Source organism: Coregonus lavaretus, assembly GCF_964263955.1.
Source record: "Coregonus lavaretus genome assembly, chromosome: 22".
In the NCBI taxonomy this organism is placed as follows: domain Eukaryota; kingdom Metazoa; phylum Chordata; class Actinopteri; order Salmoniformes; family Salmonidae; genus Coregonus; species Coregonus lavaretus.
The window spans coordinates 32,767,279-32,788,038 of NC_140009.1; the positions used below are offsets into that span (position 1 = coordinate 32,767,279).

The 20,760-nt window shown below is 40.9% G+C and overlaps 2 protein-coding genes across 2 annotated transcripts; one reads left to right on the forward strand and one right to left on the reverse strand.

Annotated features, from left to right (window-relative positions):
* Positions 1-509: 509 nt before the first annotated feature.
* LOC311150077 (V-type proton ATPase subunit S1-like) lies at positions 510-8,067 on the reverse strand. Its single transcript, XM_084187348.1, has 10 exons — positions 7,914-8,067; positions 7,521-7,647; positions 6,476-6,550; positions 5,692-5,885; positions 5,547-5,584; positions 5,309-5,394; positions 3,249-3,493; positions 2,960-3,013; positions 2,233-2,464; positions 510-2,085 (listed from the first exon to the last, which is right to left on the reverse strand). Exons 1-10 carry the CDS (start codon positions 8,036-8,038, stop codon positions 1,870-1,872), a joined length of 1,392 nt encoding a protein of 463 aa, XP_084043474.1. The 5' UTR covers positions 8,039-8,067; the 3' UTR covers positions 510-1,869.
* A 1,284-nt stretch (positions 8,068-9,351) lies between these two features.
* LOC311150078 (rab GDP dissociation inhibitor alpha) lies at positions 9,352-20,384 on the forward strand. Its single transcript, XM_084187349.1, has 11 exons — positions 9,352-9,594; positions 10,438-10,545; positions 10,787-10,886; positions 13,525-13,659; positions 15,091-15,289; positions 15,505-15,636; positions 15,849-15,948; positions 16,142-16,313; positions 16,515-16,659; positions 16,975-17,029; positions 17,154-20,384. Exons 1-11 carry the CDS (start codon positions 9,550-9,552, stop codon positions 17,304-17,306), a joined length of 1,344 nt encoding a protein of 447 aa, XP_084043475.1. The 5' UTR covers positions 9,352-9,549; the 3' UTR covers positions 17,307-20,384.
* Positions 20,385-20,760: the final 376 nt, after the last annotated feature.

A 20,760-nucleotide genomic window follows, 5' to 3' on the forward strand; every position in this document is an offset into this window, starting at 1 on the left:
GTAATGCAATATTCATGATGATAATTACAATAAAAAAGATGTTCTTTGGAGGCAATGTTTGGACAGTGTGACCAGACAAATAAAAAAACGGTTACACCTGTTTAAGCCAAGGTTGTGGGACATTTTAAACTACCAATGCAGCCGTTTTTATCTCAATATGAAATCATGTTAAGGTAACAATTAAGTCAAAAAGAATAAAAATGTATCTTCTTAGCAAAGAGTAATTTCTCAAGCAAGAATAGGATGTTCTGAGTTGGGAGGGGAAACTGAAAACTAGCTGCTATTGGCAGAGGTTTGGAACTCTCTTTTTCTCTTTATTGGTCATTAACTAATGACATCAGACAGGCCAAAACTACATCCCACCAAAACAGGCTGAAATTTCAGGCAGTCTTTTTAAACAGCACTTACACTAAAAGGGCATGTATTATTTCAGTATTATTCCAACCTCATAGTGGATATATACATAAAATACAGGAAAAACGTTATTGACTCCACTGGGCCTTAAAGGATAGTGTTTAAGAGGCAATTTTTTTCTTTTTAATAAATTACATTAGTCGCTTCATGATGGCAAAGCATTGGATTTGAGCATACATTTGGTACTGTATGTGTAGGGTCATGAAGGTCCCTGATAGTTGACATTTCATGTAATTTCAGCATAACTTTACAGATGTCAATAATTTTAAAAAAACAGGCCAGCATTGTTGAGCAGAACTGTCTTTTTGGAAGTGATACAAAACATAATTTGCACAGCATTCTGTGATCTCAAAGACATCCCACTGGCATTTCCAACAGCAATATTTAGGGTAGGCATTGTCAATAGCATAAGTCTGCACACATACATTCACCTTCATATATACATGCAATTCTTTCATTATTATTATTAGTCTTTAAATTACACAGCTGAGAAACTTACAAACAAGGCAAGCGAAATACAAATAAATCAGTCCCCCAACATGCTACAATCACATTCATTAAATTGGCAACAAAAGCTTCTCTCTGACGATCATCGGTATTACTTGTATAAACAATCAACCTTAATTGGCACTCATTGACTCATTGGCACATGCGTGATCCGAGAAGGTATCAAGGCAAAAGGGGAGTATTGACAGTACATCATGCAGTTTCCTTTGGGCAAGTCTAGGTTAGGAGAGAGGCTATGGAATGTACCACCTTGCAAGACAAAAGGGTAACACCGACATAGAAACACATGGATGGTGTCAGAGGAACACAGGCTGTGTCAGGGAAAGGCCCAAAAAATTGTCAAACTCCAGCCACCAAGTCATAGACTGTTCTCTCTGCTACCGCACGGCAAGCGGTACCGATGTACCAAGTCTGGAACCAACAGGACCCTGAACAGCTTCTACCCGCAAGCCATAAGACTGTAAATGGTTTGTTAAATTGTTAACCAACAGCTACCCGGACTATGTGCATTGACCCTTTTTGAACTAACTGTTTTGACTCATCACATAAGGTGCCGCTACTGTTGCATTGTTGGGAAGGGCCAATAAGAAAGCATTTCACTGTTAGTCTACACCTGTTGTTTACGAAGCATGTGACAAATAAAATGTGATTTGATAAAGGCTAAGAGGATGGGAATGCTCAATGCTGACAATCAGAGAACAGGGGTGGAGGTGGCTAAAGCAAGTAAGCAAATGACAACATAATATATTGAACAACTCATGAGCAAATCAAAGTGGATGGAACATAAGTTAGGGGAGTGAAGGGGTTTGCCTGGTTCCAGATCTGTTTGTATTGTCTTGCCAACTCACATTGTCACATGGTCAACGTCACACGATAATTACCATAGGGGTAAGGAAAGACAGCACAAACAGATCTGGGACCAAGCTCGGGGGCGTTCTCTTGTCTTCATTACTCCGACTGAGGCACGGAGATTGAGGGGCCTTTAGGGTCATCAAAGCGGTCCATGGAGCGTAGCTGCATGATCATGTGCAGGCCGTAGGTGAGGATTAGCAGCATCAGCAGAGAGGTGATCAGGCCCATCCAGATCCCTGGTGTGAAGAAGCCAGCACAGTCACTGGCATAGGAGAAATCTGTTGTCCTGTTCAGTATACTGAAGCCTTGGATCTAGATGGGGAATGAGGGGAAACAGACATAAGCTAAATTAGTAACAATGAATTAGAGAGTAGAGACTGAACACTTTTTGTTCAAAGAACCCTCTAGAACACTGCTTATTGAAAGGCTCTTTCTTTTCTGACATTCATGCACCAGTACCTGGAAGTCAGTGAAGAGGATCCTCCACTGGGTAGCATTCTGAGTGCGGGGCACAAGCAGTGCATTACGGAAGTTGTTGACATTCTGGCAGTGGAAAGAGTACTCTGCGGGGGCATAGATGCCCCGGCTGCCATTGTAGACGGCTGTATCGGCATTGAATAGCAGTTCCACTGTGTCCAGGGTGAACCAGTTTCGTGCAGATACAGGGTAGCGCCGCTGGCTCATGGAGAAGCTGGAGAAGATGAGACTTGGTGAGTGTCATGCTTTAATTAAGCAATAAGGCACCTTGGGGGTTTGTGGTATATTGCCAATATACCACGGCTAAGGGCTGTATCCAGGCACTCTGCATCACGTCGTGCATGGATACAGCCCTTAGCCTTGGTATATATATATACCACAAACCCCTGAGGTGCCTTATTGCTATTATAAACTGGTTACCAATGCAATTAGAGCAGTACAAATAAATGATTTCAGCCAATCAGCTTTCAGGGCGCGAACCACCCAGTTTATAATATATAACAAGACACATCTAAATGTGTGTAACCTCACGCTTAATATAGGAGTGAGAATGTACAGGAATTAATTGTTTATACATTGAGCAGATCGATACATGCAGGAGCAAGGTGGTGTATTTTCATAGGAACTGACGCTCTGCACTTTGTTAGCGTAATCTTTTATAATACTTGTTTTGCGTATTATCATGATAAAACTACATTATAATACTTACATGAGACGGAAGGGGTTGTACGTTGGAACAGAACTTCCATAATCAAGGACAAGCCTGAGAAAGACAAGCACACGTTGGATTCAAAAAATCCGCCATTATTGTATAGCATAATAGTAATAATGTCACCAATAAACAAATCCCAATGTATTAAGTCAACACACAATTGGGTAATTTGATAGTGCTAAGAGATGTAACACTTGTACCATAAGACACTAATCAACAGTGGGACTATACTATGTAGTACATAATAAAAAGTGTCATGTCATAGTAAAAAGGATATCAGGCTCACTGTGAGTTTGTTCCATTACAGAAGGACCTAGCCGTGCTCACAGAGCCACCTGGAGCAAAGGTCAATGGACCAAGGTCAATCCATTCCTGGTTATTAAAGCTGACGTTGAGATTCTGGGCCCAGAGCATGATGCAAGGGCCATTAGTAGTGTTAAACGTCAAAGGAGGTTTGACCTCATTGACAACCGTCTGCAGCAAGGACCGGCCTATAGAAGACTGGCCAACCATGGATTTCTCCTCAATCACCTAGGGATCAAGAAGGTGAGTAGAACACAATAATAAATCAATAAAACTACAACTTTATTGATAAGGTGAGTAGAACATAACAAAATAACACCACGTCACTTTATTTTAAATCAGGTGAGGGGACAGTAGAAACTACAATGCTGAAAACGTGCTGATACAGTGAGGGAAAAAAGTATTTGATCCCCTGCTGATTTTGTACGTTTGCCCACTGACAAAGAAATGATCAGTCTATAATTTTAAATGGTAGGTTTATTTGAACAGTGAGAGACAGAATAACAACAGAAAAATCCAGAAAAACGCATGTCAAAAATGTTATAAATTGATTTGCATTTTAATGAGGGAAATAAGTATTTGACCCCCTTTCAATGAGAAAGATTTCTGGTTCCCAGGTGTCTTTTATACAGGTAACGAGCTGAGATTAGGAGCACACTCTTAAAGGGAGTGCTCCTAATCTCAGCTTGTTACCTGTTTAAAAGACACCTGTCCACAGAAGCAATCAATCAATCAGATTACAAACTCTCCACCATGGCCTTGACCAAAGAGCTCTCCAAGGATGTCAGGGACAAGATTGTAGACCTACACAAGGCTGGAATGGGCTACAAGACCATCACCAAGCAGCTTGGTGAGAAGGTGACAACAGTTTGTGCGATTATTCGCAAATGGAAGAAACACAAAGTAACTGTCAATCTCCCTCGGCCTGGGGCTCCATGCAAGATCTCACCTCGTGAAGTTGCAATGATCATGAGAACGGTGAGGAATCCGCCCAGAACTACACGGGAGGATCTTGTCAATGATCTCAAGGCAGCTGGGACCATAGTCACCAAGAAAACAATTGGTAACACACTATGCCGTGAAGGACTGAAATCCTGCAGCGCCCGCAAGGTCCCCCTGCTCAAGAAAGCACATATACATGCCCGTCTTAAGATTGCCAATGAACATCTGAATGATTCAGAGGAGAACTGGGTGAAAGTGTTGTGGTCAGATGAGACCAAAATGGAGCTCTTTGGCATCAACTCAACTCGCCGTGTTTGGAGGAGGAGGAATACTGCCTATGACCCCAAGAACACCATCCCCACCGTCAAACATGGAGGTGGAAACATTATGCTTTGGGGGTGTTTTTCTGCTAAGGGGACAGGACAACTTCACCGCATCAAAGGGACGATGGACGGGGCCATGTACCGTCAAATCTTGGGTAAGAACCTCCTTCCTTCAGCCAGGACATTGAAAATGGGTCGTGGATGGGTATTCCAGCATGACAATGACCCAAAACACACGGCCAAGGCAACAAAGGAGTGGCTCAAGAAGAAGCACATTAAGGTCCTGGAGTGGCCTAGCCAGTCTCCAGACCTTAATCCCATAGAAAATCTGTGGAGGGAGCTGAAGGTTCGAGTTGCCAAACGTCAGCCTCGAAACCTTAATGACTTGGAGAAGATCTGCAAAGAGGAGTGGGACAAAATCCCTCCTGAGATGTATGCAAACCTGGTGGCCAACTACATGAAACGTCTGACCTCTGTGATTGCCAACAAGGGTTTTGGCACCAAGTACTAAGTCATGTTTTGCAGAGGGGTCAAATACTTATTTCTCTCATTAAAATGCAAATCAATTTATAACATTTTTGACATGCGTTTTTCTGGATTTTTTTGTTGTTATTCTGTCTCTCACTGTTCAAATAAACCTACCATTAAAATTATAGACTGATCATGTCTTTGTCAGTGGGCAAACGTACAAAATCAGCAGGGGATCAAATACTTTTTTCCCTCACTGTACATCATGTAGATAAGAAGCATATGTTTGATTATTTTTAAAGTGACTTACTCGTGAGGGCTTGAGTCCAGTGTAAATAGCAGTGTAGGGAACACCCTGGGCTTTCATGATGCTCAGAACCTTACCAATGACCTCATCTAGGGAGAGAGGAAAATGTATCACTCAGACATACTGTATGACACATCGTTTGAGTCACAGAAATAAGTAGTTATTGAATACATAAATACCAATACATAAAATAACAACACGATCTGGACAAGAACAATAAATGGCCAAAACTTCAACTTACCATTGCTACGCAGGACTTCCTTACAGGATGGGTAAGCACTGGAACACAAACAAAGTGCATGAATATACAATACATGCTTAAGTTACTGTACGATTGTGAACCAATCAATCAAATAGTATTTTTCCAAAACAATGGACCGTATTACCCAGTAGGATAGGGCAGGTTGATAAGCAGTAGAGTGTTGTCTGATGCATTGAGTCGGAGATGCTCCAGTGTGTCTGAGTCTACGCTGAGTGGGGAGACACCCAGCTTCTCCCGTAGAAGACCTGGGACTGCACTAGCATCAAGCCATGATAGTGCAGGCAGCACCAACGGTGAAGGGGAAGACTGCAATGCAGACTGAGAGAAAGAAAGGTCAAAGTTAGTTATCAACCTACATCTGGGTCTGAATTTCTAAAGCACCTCAAAGTAGGAGTGCTGATGTAGGATTAGATCCCCACTGTCCATGTAATTTTATTCATTGTGATTTAAAACAGTGGTTCTCAAACCTCTCCTCAGGGACCCCCAGCTGTTCCATGTATGATCTATTCCAAAGCTACCACACCTGATTAAACTTGTTAACTAATCATCATGTCCTTGAATAGGTGAATCAGTTGAGCTAGTTCAGGGCTACAACAAAATTGTAAAACGTCTCGGGGTCCCAGAGTAGAGGTTTGAGAACCACTGATCATAGATCACCACTCCTACACTGAGACGCTTTAGAAATAGTCCCCTGTAGCTCAGTTGGTAGAGCATGGCGCTTGCAACGCCAGGGTTGTGGGTTCGTTTCCCACGGGGGGCCAGTATGAAAATGTATGCATTCACTAACTGTAAGTCGCTCTGGATAAGAGCGTCTGCTAAATGACTAAAATGTAAATGTAAATGAATATGGGCCCTGATCATATTAGTATCTCAATACCCAGCCTCACCTCAAAGGATATAATACTTACCTCCAGGTTGGGGAAGGCACTGTCTTGTTTGTTTCCAAAAACTCCTCCATACCTTGTGAAGTCATCTTTGCTCAGCTATGTAAAAAAAAAAAATAACACATATCAACAACGTCAGTGTCATCTGCTTCTGAATTTGAGATTAATTAAAAACAATACAATATAAAAAGCTAAAACCCTTTAACATAGTCTCATTATTACTACATATCTAAAACGGGTTGGTCTGAGAATGGGAAGTAGTAAAGGGGAAGTGGGACTGTGGCGCATTGTCACACCAGAGTGAGAAACACCAGGCCAGGGCATCACAAGGCTTAATTGCATTTCCATACAGGATTCACCCCAGTGTTTTACCCAAAAGGCTCAGACTTGTCTGTTTCCATCTACGTGGGCCGGCACCAGTGTCTCACTGTGCCATGGCTCCGGCGGACCTGCTCTCACTTGGGGCCAAAGACAGGCCACTGGTACTTTTCCGCTGGCATTTACATAACAATGGCTAACTGTGAACAATGGCTAACTGTGAACTCTTCAAAAGTCCTCACAGACAGCCCTAGCTATGGAAACAATTTCCCTAGTATAACATAAGGGTTTATACACTAGTGTCTACCTCTATCACTCCAGTATCCCTGCACATTGTTAATATGGTACTGCAATTGACTGACCCTGTATATAGCTTACTTACTTTCTCATGTTCTTCTTATTTTTATTTATCGTGTGTTTTTGTTGTACCTTATGTTATGTTTAGTATTATATTGTTATTGATTACTGCATTGTTGGGTTTAGAGCTTGCAAGAAAGGCATTTCACTGTACTTGTGCACGTGACTTTAAAAACGTAACTTATTACAGTGAAAAAGCATACTGTACTGTAGCTGTCCTAGCTCTGCACTACTGCTCCCTAAAGCAGGAGTACAGTAGGCTATTCAGCTTTGACATTACAGTCTATAACTGGCATTGCATACTATGTGATCCAGCTTCAAATAGTATTTGCCAAGTAGTAGACAATTTTAAATGGTACAACTGAATACAATTATGATTTATCTCAGGCCTGACCTTGTCCTGTAGGAAGAGCAGCACGTTGTGTGGGGCAGACCCCAGAGCAGAGTTTAGGTAGGACATCAGCTGGACATTAGATAGTATGTGACCAGCAGATGGAGATACCACGGGTGGCATGGTGTACCTGGAAATATGAACAAAATAGTTTTATATTTATAGAATAACAAGACATCTACCACAGTTGGACACATATCAACAACTAACATGGCAATGATTAGCAATACCTAAGACCCAATTTTATTAGAAAGGATAAATACATTTACCCTGATAACGTTAAACGTCTTATAAAAGTGAGTATAGCTACAAGGCTAGATAGCGATTCAGCTGGAATGGCTAGTTTAGCATGCTAGCTAAAATCCCATCGCTTTCAAACTAATAATACATATTTACCCTTCACTGGACCACATTACAAGTGGTACTTGACTGCTACAATGTCCAGAAGATAATAGGGCAAATAAAATAGCAATAAAGGCCATGATAGTACGCATTTTAATTGACGACTCGGATCCTGCCATGATGGGTTTTCTTTTCCGTAAAGTCCAAGTCACGTGGGGTAAATCAGCTGACTGTCATGTGAGTCAATGGAACACTTCCTGCTCACGCAGCCTGCCCAGACCAATCTCTTTACAAAGGGCACATTGAGCTTTTATAAACTATTTACAGGGATGGGAAATAATAACGCAATTCAATGTTAACCGTTTTTGGGGCCAAGCATTGTCACAAGTTGCAATATGCAAAGAAAAAAACTGCCCAATAAAGCCTGATTGTTGCAATTTATTTAGCACCACAATATTCTATATTTAATCTAATTAAATTAGATAAAGATCTGTGACATTATATAATCTCATTAGGTTATGGTTAGTTTATTTGATTCGTAGCAGACGTATAGGCCTGTGATTGTATCAATTGTCTATCTGTGAACATCTGACAAAGTAATTGCAAGGCTGTTTATGGCTAATCTCAGAATATTGGTGAATATGATATGAGACTTTCAAAGTAAAACGGACGCTTTATTCTCCGAGAAACCTGTTTCGCTCTCCGTGGTCCTGTAATTTGAACCTGAGTGGCCTGTCAGAAGGGGTCAACGTTCAAACAATAAACCTGGCATCTGTCCATGGTGCTGATATGAGTGATAGCTAGCGTGCGCATGTTTCCGGCCTTCATTTTCGGTCCATCAAATGGAATAGGCCATATGGTAGGCTATACATAGGGTAAGTAGGCTAGGCAGTTGGATATTTTCAGGCGTGTCGAATGTTGAGGATATAGCCTATAGGGCTAAAATGAATGGCTTTTATATGCCACCCAAATCAGGTTGTTAACGATTAACAGGCTACACAATGTAGCCAACATAATGCCTCCATAAGCAAGATTAATGTTATGTAACACTTCACACAACTGATGTTATACACACGCTAAATTGTCTATGGAATACATAACTCTTTTCATAGTCTTCTCTCTGAGCTTTTTCATAACAGCAGTGTTGGCGGAGGAATACCACTGCATCCGCAATTGCTGCACCTCATTGAAAAAAAGGACTGAATGGAGAAATACAAATTAAAAGTCTAATCAGACAATAGAAGATCATTAACAAATGTAAAACATCCGGGAACATCATAGCCTATTTATGAATACACAAGGCTTTAATAGCATAAGTATTTCAACGTGAGGAGGGGCGGTTTGGGATTTTTCTGTTTGTCTCACATAGACTGTACTGTGGGTGTAGTGTGAGGAGCAGACGCAAGGGATGTGCACTACTTTCCGACGCGAAGGTATCGTTGCTGTTCCACTGCGTTCCACGGTTAGGGCAATCTTTGGGAGTTCTCGCCAGTGACAGTGTGTGGACTATATTCCACATATCAATTAAAACTGATTATAAATAAATAAATACAAACTACAAACGGCATAAACTTGCTCAAAAGTAACGGAGATAAATTGCGTTCGCTCTGCCACTGGGTTTCCTTTCCTGCCAATTCCCTGAAATTTCACAAGGCAAAAGAGGGCGAGACAGGAGAGGCGGTGATACAACATGGATGAGGAATATGACGTGATCGTTTTGGGCACAGGACTCACAGTAAGTAATACATGTTATGTGCTTCATATTAAGGCTTTGCTTGGTGATGTAACATAGTAAACTTAATATTTATGAAGTTTGCCTATGTTTCCTTATTCATCCAATAATGCAATCGATAGGAGCATCTGCGTCCATGGCTGACTTTAGGAAAATGTGATGATAAATAGCCTATCTGTACCAAAGCTGATACGATATCTTTGAATAATAAATAAAACGATATAGCTAGGCTATTTATTTGGATACATTTGTGTTGTCAATGAATTCTTCATTCGTTGTGCAGCTTCTTTAGGCGTAACCCCTGTGTGATGGTGTAGTGGGCCTTCATTGAACAGCATTTGAGCAGGCTGAGAACGGTTTTAATTAATAGAACCTCTCCCTAGAACTGTATAATGTTTCGTCGTGTCGCCTGTTGTCGCACCCTGTTCGAGGAAAATGTGTACCGACTTTACAATGACAAAGCCGACATCAAACGTGATGTACGATGGAGACCACATGTTTATTTTCTTTATTTATACAACAATGATTTGTTTTTATGAGTAGGATTATTAGTATTATTATTATGGATGAGACATGGATGAGCCATCGGCTCACGTGTGCACACATCTTGTCCCTCCCTCCTACACCCCTCCTTTCTCACTCTCCCTCCCCTCTGTCTGTCACACACACACACACACACACACACATACACACACATACACACACAAACACACACACACACACACTCACTGTCTTTCTTTCTCACTCTCTCTCTATCTATCTCTATCTCTCTCTCACACAAACACACACACAATTGCTTTTTCAATACGAATGTTGTTTCATATTTTGCTTTTCATTTTGTTTTAGGAATGCATCCTCTCTGGGATCATGTCTGTGAATGGAAAGAAAGTGCTGCACATGGACAGGAACCCCTACTATGGCGGTGAAAGCTCCTCCATCACCCCTCTGGAAGAGGTAAGGGCTGGGAACATTGTGGATCTAATGGTCATCATTTTGTGTGTCAATATCTACTCAAATATTTAATAATATTTCATGTATTCCAATGTTTCACCCAACCCTGTATGGTCTAAGTCAAATATTTGATTCTCCTGTATTGTACTTTTATTTCTGCCCCCAGGTTAATAGTTTTCAATTTGTTAGAGTAGTAATAGTCTTTATTGATGTTTTCACTCATGCATATATTTTCCTTCCATAGCTGTACAAGCGCTTTGAGCTGCCTGACAGCCCTCCAGAGTCTATGGGTCGTGGAAGAGACTGGAATGTGGACCTCATCCCCAAATTTCTTATGGCCAATGGTCAGTTGTGGGATTTGTTTTTTGTTTACACATGAGTGAGAGATACCATTTAAACCATTAGATTCATGAATATTACCATTAGCAGTCCATACATACATAACCAACCAGTACACCAATAGCCTCAATCATGACTCATGTTGTTCACTACAAGGCAGGGATCATCAACTAGATTCAGGCGGGGGGCAATTTTTTTCTTGAGCGGATGGTCAGGGGTCTGGAACATAATTACAAATAATTTGTAGACTGCAAATTAACCGCAAGAAGCCCAAACAGATATGATATTTGACTAAAACATAATATTTTCAGACCTTGCTTACATTTGTATACGATCACATATATCTCTCTATTATGTATGGGGAAAATGTGGGACAGATTTCCAAAATCGAAATCACTTGGAGCTGATTTGTTGGTGTTTTGACAGTCTTTTATGTCCAGAAATAATAATAATAATAAAAAATATATATATACACTACAAGTCAAAAGTTTGGACACACCTACTCATTCAAGGGTTTTTCTTTATTTTTTATATTTTGTACATTGTACAATAATAGTGAAGACATAAAAACTATGAAATAACACATATGGAATCATGTAGTAACCAAAAAAGTGTTAAACAAATCAAAATATATTTTATATTTGAGATTCTTCAAAATAGTCACCCTAATTTGTGGAATTTCTTTCCTTCTTAATGCGTTTGAGCCAATCAGTTGTGTTGTGACAAGGTAGGGTGGGGGGGGGGGGGTATACAGAGGATTGCCCTATTTGGTAAAAGACCAAGTCCATATTATGGCAAGAATAGCTCAAATAAGCAAAGAGAAACAACAGTCCATTATTACTTTAAGACATGAAGGTCAGTCAATAGGGAACATTTCAAGAACTTTGAAAGTTTCTTCAAGTGCAGTCGCAAATACCATCAAACGCTATGATGAAACTGGCTCTCATGAGGACCCCTACAGGAATGGAAGGCCAGTTCATTAGCGTTACCAGCCTCAGAAATTGCAGCCCAAATAAATGCTTCACAGAGTTCAAGTAACAGACACATCTCAACATCAACTGTTCAGAGGAGACTGTGTGAATCAGGCCTTCATGGCCGAATTACTGCAAAGAAACCACTACTAAAGGACACCAATAAGAAGAAGAGACTTGCTTGGGTCAAGAAACACGAGCAATGGACATTAGACCGGTGGAAATGTGTCCTTTGATCTAGAGTCCAAATTTGAGATTTTTGGTTCCAACCGCCGTGTCTTTGTGAGATGCGGTGTGGGTGAATGGATGATCTCCGCATGTGTATTTCCCACCGTAAAGCATGGAGGAGGAGGTGTTATGTGCTGGTGACACTGTCTGTGATTTATTTAGAATTCAAGGCACACTTAACCAGCATGGCTACCACAGCATTCTGCAGCGATACACCATCCCATCTGGCTTGGGCTTAGTGGGACTATCATTTGTTTTTCAACAGGACAATGATCCAACACACCTCTAGGCTGTGTTAGTGCTATTTTACCAAGTAGGAGAGTGATGGAGTGCTGCATCAGATGACCTGGCCTCCACAATCCCCCGACCTCAACCCAATTGAGATGGTTTGGGATGAGTCGGACCGCAGAGTGAAGGAAAAGCAGCCAACAAGTGCTCAGCATATATGGGAACTCCTTCAGACTGTTGGAAAAGCATTCCAGGTGAAGTTGGTTGAGAGAATGCCAAGAGTGTGCAAAGCTGTCATCATGGCAAAGGGTGGCTATTTGAAGAATATCAAATCTAAAATATATTTTGATTTGTTTAACACTTATTTTGGTTACTACATGATTCCGTATGTGTTATTTCATAGTTTTGATGTCTTCACTATTATTCTACAATGTAGAAAATAGTAAAAAAAAAAAAAAAAAAAACTTGAATGAGTAGGTGTGTCCAAAAATCACCCTCCAGTTGGGGGACCCTGGTATAGGGTGACCAGACGTCCCCGATTTCTGGGGACAGTCCCCGATTTTGGTGTCCTGTCCCCTGCTAGAGCTGTACCTGGAAATGTCCCCGATTAACCCTCAGAAAGAAAGTTATATTGAGGCTGCTTTTTCAATCATCAAAAGCTGTATCCAGTCAGGCATGCATGTGGAAAATGTTGCCTGTCCCTGTAACAAACTTGTTTGCTCCCGCAGCTTCGTCGTGACCTTATGAGAATGTTTGATCAGTGATACATTGTAACCACCACATGAACAACCATGGTCATGGCCAGAAAGTGTTGCATCAATAAGCATAGGCTACCAAACTTGGGGGATTCTAAAATTACTAGATAAGCTAAGATTAAGAAAACTGTCGAGGGGTAATCCATTTCTGTGTTATAAATAATACAACTATTTGAAAGTCCTATAGCGAAAATTGATTGTTAAATATAGTTCCATACAAACAAAATGGATGTTTTTCTGAAGATTTTCATTTCCAAAATTTGGTCACCTTAGCTACTAGCCTTACTCACCATATCCATATGCAGACCGTACCAACATCATAAGGATAAGATGGAAGCAGAATTTACACAGTAAATAAATGCCAATCTCCATCTCCATCGTGGCTGTTGATGAAACATGGGGAAATCTTGAAGTCATTAAATAAAGACCACCCTTTCTGTCTGTGAATCCAATAAAAACAGGTCAGCTTGTGAAGATGCTGCTATACACAGAGGTGACAAGATACCTGGACTTCAAAGTAGTGGAGGGTAGTTTTGTGTACAAGGGAGGAAAGATCTACAAGGTGCCCTCAACTGAGACTGAGGCACTAGCTTCAAGTAAGTTTTAATGTGCTGTAGATTGTGATGTGTGTTCACTATACAGTGCATTTGGAAAGTATTCAGGCCCCTTCCCTTTTTCCACATTTGGTTACGTTACAGCCTTATTCTAAAATTGATTAAATACAAAATGTTCCTCATCAATCTACACACAATACCCCATAATGACAAAGCGAAAACAGGTTTTTAGAAATTCTTGTAATTGTGTCGAGATCTGGGGAAGGGTACCAAAAAATGTCTGCAGCATTGAAGGTCCCCAAGAACACAGTGGCCACCATCATTCTTAAATGGAAGAAGTTTGGAACCACCAAGAATCTTCCTAGAGCTGGCCGCCTGGTCAAACTGAGCAATCGGGGAGAAGGACCTTGGTCAGGCAGGTGGCCAAGAACCCGATGGTCACTCTGACAGAGCTCCAGAGTTCCTTTGTGGAGATGGGAGAACCTTCCAGAAAGACAACCATCTCTGCAGCACTCCACCAATCAGGCCTTTATGGTAGAGTGGGCAGATGGAAGCCACTCCTCAGTAAAAGGCACATGACAGCCCGCTTGGAGTTTGCCAAAAGGCACCTAAAGGACTCAGACCATGAGAAACTACATTCTCTGGTCTGATGAAACCAAGATTGAACTCTTTGGCCTGAATGCCAAGCGTCATGTCTGAAGGAAACCTGGCACCATCCCTACAGTGCAGCATGGTGGTGGCAGCATCATGCTGTGGGGATGTTTTTCAGCGGCAGGGACTGGGAGACTAGTCAGGATCGACGCAAAGATGAATGGAGCAAAGTACAGAGAGATCCTTGGTGAAAACCTGCTCCAGACCGCTCAGGACCTCAGACAACAACCCTAGGCACACAGCCAAGACAAGGCAGGAGTGTCTTCGGGACAATTCTCTGAATGTCCTTGAGTGGCCCAGCCAAGCCTGAACTTGAACCCGATCAAACATCTCTGGAGAGACTTGAAATTAGCTGTGCAGCGACGCTCCCCATCCTGACAGAGCTTAAGAGGATCTGCAGAGAAGAATGGGAGAAACTCCCCAAATAAAGGTGTGCCAAGCTCGTAGTGTCATACCCAAGAAGACTCGAGGCTGTAATCGCTGCCAAAGGTGCTTCAACAAAGTACTGAGTAAAGGGTCTGAAGACTTATGTAAATGTAATATTTTTTATAAATTTGTAAACAATTCTAAAAACTTGTTTTTGCTTTGTCATTATGGGATATTGTGTGTAGATTGATGAGGGGAAAAAACAATTTAATCAATTTTAGAATAAGGCTGTAACGTAACAAAATGTTGAAAAAGTCAAGTGGTCTGAATACTTTCTGAATGCAGTGTATGTACCATAAAATCTGTGATATTAGATTTTTTATATTTAATCAATATTGTTCTGCTTTGTACAGTATAGTATATTATGCTGAGTCTTTGTCTTCACCACTTGTCCAGATCTTATGGGTATGTTTGAGAAGAGAAGGTTCCGGAAATTCCTAGTGTTTGTGGCTAACTTTGACGAGAACGACCCTAAGACCTTCGAGGGCGTCGACCCCAAAGTCACCACCATGAGAGATGTGTACAAGAAGTTTGACCTTGGTCAGGATGTCATCGACTTCACTGGCCACGCCCTGGCCCTCTACAGGACAGACGAGTAAGAGCGCTTACAGTTATTTTACTAATCACTAATCACCTAATAAGATTAGGCACTATCACCCCTACCAGGAAGTAAACTGACATTCTAAAATGTCTGCATTGAAAAGCATTGAGGAAATTGGAATTTCAGTTTACTTCCTGAATTGAAATGGAATTGACCCCAACCCTGACTCATATTGATGATGTGGCTCCTTCTCTCTTCCCCAACTCTAGCTACCTTGATGTGCCCTGTTTGGAGACCATCAACCGCATCAAGCTGTACAGTGAATCCCTGGCCCGATATGGGAAGAGCCCCTACCTGTACCCCCTCTATGGCCTTGGGGAGCTGCCTCAAGGATTCGCCAGGTCTGTGTGTAAAATGTGTATTCCCTAAATCCTTATGGCCTTTCTTTAGTTAGACAAAGCTCTTCATGTTGAATTCTGATCACATTAGATAAGGATACAATAATCTAACTGACTAAATTGTAAATGTGAAATTTCTTCAATAGTGTAGAGAGTATTTTTACCATATTTTATAATATAGTATAAATCATAGTCTCTCTCTCATACATTGTTAGGTTGAGTGCAATTTATGGAGGAACCTACATGCTCAACAAACCAGTGGAGGAGATAGTGATGGAGGATGGCCATGTGGTGGGAGTGAAGTCTGAGGGAGAGGTAAACTTGCAATCTAATCTGTTTTATAAAGTCACAATCTCTTTACTATGTAGTAAAGTAGTCAAGACTGTTGATAATACACTGAGAAAATGGATCAATACCTGCACATTATACAAATTGGTAGAAGAGGGAAAATACATTATGTGAATATATTAGATTGACATTGTCTTACACATTGTCCCTCCCCTGTTAGGTGGCTCGGTGCAAACAGCTGATCTGTGACCCCAGCTACATCCAGGACCGAGTGCGTAAGGCAGGTCAGGTGATCAGGGTCATCTGCATCCTCAGCCACCCCATCAAGAACACCAACGACGCCAACTCCTGTCAGATCATCATCCCTCAGAACCAGGTCAACCGCAAGTCAGGTGAGTGGACCAAGTACAGGTTTACTAAGATGGGATGTTTCTGACTTCCTTTTGTCATGGCATAGAGATTTTCTCTCTAACAGTAAGTTTACCTCACAGAGATTATAATAAAAGCAGTTTTTGGAGAGTGAAAGAGAGGAAACTCCAATTGTAAAATCTAAATTCAATTCTCAATGTTCTAACTTGTGTTTTCTCCTCCAGACATCTACGTGTGTATGATCTCCTACGCCCACAATGTGGCGGCCCAGGGGAAATACATCGCCATCGTCAGCACCACCGTGGAGACCAGCGAGCCTGAGGCTGAGATAGAACCTGCTCTGGAGCTGCTGGAGCCCATTGACCAGAAGTACGTCTCTTCTCCCTCTTCTTCTACTGTTCTCCCTCTTCTTCTACTGTTCTCCCTCTTCTTCTACTGTTCTCCCTCTTCTTCTACTGTTCTCCCTCTTCTTCTTCTTCTTCTTCTTCTTCTTCTTCTTCTTCTTCTTCTTCTTCTTCTTCTTCTTCTTCTTCTCTTCTCCTTCTCTGATTGTCTTGTATTGTTTCATCACTCTCCAAAACTGTCTCAGCTCGTATGATGTGTGCTATCACAAATTAATGAAATTAATAGCAGTAAGGAGGTTTTTGTGAGTTAATAACTGACGTCTTCCCTCTTTATCTGCAGGTTTGTGTCCCTCAGTGACCTCTATGAGCCAACAGATGACGGTACTGAGAGCCAGGTGAGTCAAACACATCTAGATATACAGTACCTTCTATATTTCTACAAGACCACCTTTATGAGACATGTTTTAGGACAAGGCATTGGAGTGAAAGAAACCATGTGGGATTTTGTGTCTCGTTCAGATATTCACCTCGTCGGCCTACGACGCCACCACTCACTTCGAGACCACCTGCAACGACATCAAGGACATCTACAAGCGTATGACAGGCAGCGACTTTGACTTTGAGAACATGAAGCGCAAACAGAACGATGTGTTTGGGGAGGATGAGCAATGAGGAGGGAGGAGCATCAGGGAACGGGAGAGGCAGAGGGAGGAGTGAGAATAGTTTTTCATAGAAAGGGCAGATCATATGGTAGAGGGTAGGGCAGTACACAGATAGGGCTAAGGTACTGTAGGGGCAGGGTACTAAGCAGGGTACTGTATATGGGAGATAGTGGGAGAGTCTGAGTAAGTGAAGGTTCTAGGTAGTGGGTGGTGATGGATCTAGGGAGTTCTAGAAGGTTCTATGTTCCATGGGTGTGGTTCTGCTTCCTTTTGCTCGTGTCCCTCCCTTTCCTGAGGTCTCTGTACTCAAACACATCTAAAACACTCACTCACACACACACACACACACACACACACACACACACACACACACACACACACACACACATCGTTCCAAGACTCACATTCCCTATATCTATCTTTCACTGAAAAGCAAGGTTGATATGGTCTTTCATTCCATGTCTAAACTGTTATCATTAGAGGTAGACTGATTCATTGTCGTGGCAATTTCAAAGTCTTTTTCTCATATCAAGGTCAATGACATTGCAAGAATGTCTCAATTCTGATGTAAAAGTGTATGAATGAATGCGCAACTGTAGAAAATGCAGAAGATTTGAAGTGGAAACTGTTTGTGAAAAGACAGTTTGGTCAAAAAGAGTGATTTGCCTCTGCTCTGGATGTGTCACCTCTAATCGACATGCATGCATATTTTACACACAGTAGGATTGTACATAGAACATGATGACACGGCAGCGTTCGGAAGGCTGGGCCATTCTCACACTGATCATTCCATCCTGTCAACCCTGCTTTCACTCTCTTCTTACTTACTGGTCTTCTACCCATGTTACTTATTTACATAGATTGCTCCTTTTTCAGCAAATCTCTCTCTCTCTCGGTCAGACAAAATGTTTCAAAATGAAAAGTTATTAATATATCAATGGGCTGTTCGGTCAAACTGATAGTGCTCACTTTGCAGTGCTGTTGAGTTCTCTGTGCTAGCAGACAAGCTAACCGGTGGCTAACTGTTCTATTGTCCCTAAAACCACGTTTTGTTTCTCTGTCTGTTGTGTGATGTCAAAGATACGATTTCAATTGTTTATATTCTTTATATTTACACCATTCTGAGTTGTAAAAAAAAAAGATTTAGTGCACATTTTCACTTGCTGATGTTATAAAGTTTACTGAATTTGAAATGGAAACACGGACTGATACTCTGAAGTGGACTTTATGAGGTCAAACACTGAAAAGGTCATTTGTTTTATAGAAAAGCGAGAGAGATGTAACTGTGAGGGTCTGTCTGGAGGTTAGGCATGTTGGTGAGGTTACATGAATAAGTATGGAAGAGTTTGTCATGGAATCAGAGAGTTTTAATCAAAAGGGAGGTCAGATCAGATCACTACATGTTGAGCTGCGATGAAGGCGCCAAGGTGATAAGAACCAATGTAGCTAGGGTATGTCGCAGACTTGAGATGAGGAGTGTCACTTTTGTTTTAAAGAAGGCAGACTGAACTCTCGGCTTGTAGTGAAAGTTGTTACCATGTTATGGTTTAACTAACCCTTGTTGCGTATGTCACACAGAGAGACTCATTCCCTTTGAACTCCTGCTAGGCAACCTTACAGTAGCTAGTGGAGGGAAAAACTGTAAAACACTTAACAGAATGCAGTATTACAAAAAGTCCCGAGGCCACGGTATAAAGTGCCTCCCCAGAGTATGAACCAATATGCTTTTACTTGGTTTTAGCCTTAATTTGGGGTCTTATTCAATATGTTCGGGTTCTCTAAAAATGTGATCATTTCATTATATTTAAAAACAATGTAATCTGCAGATTATTCCTGTCCTTCGAGGGATATTGATGTCAGTTGATTGACTTGATGCAGCAAATGTCCTGTGTATTTCATGACTGCTAACTGTGATCATTGTATTTCCACTAACTACTACCCACATAGTATATTATTACATAGAGATAAAATCTTAGAATTCTAGTCAATCTATTTCTATGGTCTAGTAACGCCAGTGGTTCTGTGGACTTGGCTGGGCCCTACGTCAGTCTCCCCCATTGTAGCTACCCTTAACCTCCATTCTGTCTGACCCTTTGGAGTTAGCTGTGTTCTCTTCATCTATATGTTTCCATGCATGACATTGTTTTGAGGTTTGGATCTGCAGTGTGGTTACTTATTTACAGTACATTACATATCATGGTGGGCAGCCATGGTGAGATAGATGCCACAACCTATCCCTTCAAACATTATTACTGTAACATGGTGGAAGCTAGTGTGAATTATTACCTATTCCTTCCTGTAGTCCCTCCATAACTATATCTCTAAACTACACGTTATCACATGTTTGGGGTGGCTTTATGTGTCTTATTATTATAATGGTATTTTTTAAATTTTAATTTCACTTGTTATTGTGATGGAAGGTTTACGTGAAATGCTGACTATGCTTCTCTGCTATTAGTTTGTTATATTATCATAACGTAACTGATCTCAAAGTGATGCATATATTCAGATGTCATTGATTTTGCTTTGTTGTTATTTGCTGTGTCATGTGTCATGTTTCACCTGATTTAGTGGTTATTATTAGTGTTACATGGGTTAAACATTATTAACAGGTCTTATAACAGGTTGGGGTTCATTTCAAGCTTTTAACCCTTTAGACTAATTTCTACAGACTGTGCACATTTTTACACTTTGTGTGAATTTCATTCTGGAATCATGTTAGCTTGGTGATACTGGAATAGTGTTGAGTTTACTCTGCAAGCTTATCTAGTTATATTTTGACATTTTTCCCTTCCTCACCACTAGACGCTGTTATCTCTTTTTTATTTATTTAAACAAAAGCCTAAAATGTGGTTGTACTGTATTCATTTAAGAGTTTTTGCCTTTGACAAATATTATATTGATGATATCCCTTGAAATTGAGGAAAACATAGGTCAGTCTGAGTAGTAGACAACTTACAGTCCTTTGTTTGATCACTAGTATGTGAACAATGCCTAATAATGTCTTGTGTAACAAACAAATAAAATGAATGAAACTATGAACGATATGACAGAAAAAATAAAAAGCACATGGCAAACCTAAAAAGTCAAATCCAAAGTGTCTGAGTGTCAATGTGTTTCAACTGAAGTGGCCCCGTGTAGCTCAGTTGGTAGAGCATGGCGCTTGCAATGCCAGGGTTGTGGGTTCGTTTCCCATGGGGGGCCAGTATGAAAATATGCTAAATGACTACAATGTAAAGTAAATTATTGTATGTGTAAAACTATTCCAATAAGACCACAACGAGTTCCATAGCCAATTTTTATAAGATGTAGTCATTTTATAACTTATACTTCACAATAAAACTTAAACAATTAAAATACAACTCTGACACTGTATACAAAATTGCTCAAATCAAATGATCTATTGATATATTTGTTATGACATTGGAATGATATAAGTCCTAATGAAGCATATGATTTTTGCG

Coding starts and splice junctions, on each gene's coding strand:
- LOC311150077 (XM_084187348.1), bottom strand. CDS start 8,038: ATGGCAGGATCCGAGTCGTCAATTAAAATGCGTACTATCATGGCCTTT. Junction 5,585..5,691: donor AACCTGCCCTATCCTACTGG/GTAATACGGTCC, acceptor TTTGTGTTCCAG/TGCTTACCCATCCTGTAAGG. Junction 5,395..5,546: donor GGAAGTCCTGCGTAGCAATG/GTAAGTTGAAGT, acceptor CTCTCTCCCTAG/ATGAGGTCATTGGTAAGGTT.
- LOC311150078 (XM_084187349.1), top strand. CDS start 9,550: ATGGATGAGGAATATGACGTGATCGTTTTGGGCACAGGACTCACA. Junction 10,546..10,786: donor CCATCACCCCTCTGGAAGAG/GTAAGGGCTGGG, acceptor TTCCTTCCATAG/CTGTACAAGCGCTTTGAGCT. Junction 13,660..15,090: donor GACTGAGGCACTAGCTTCAA/GTAAGTTTTAAT, acceptor CCACTTGTCCAG/ATCTTATGGGTATGTTTGAG.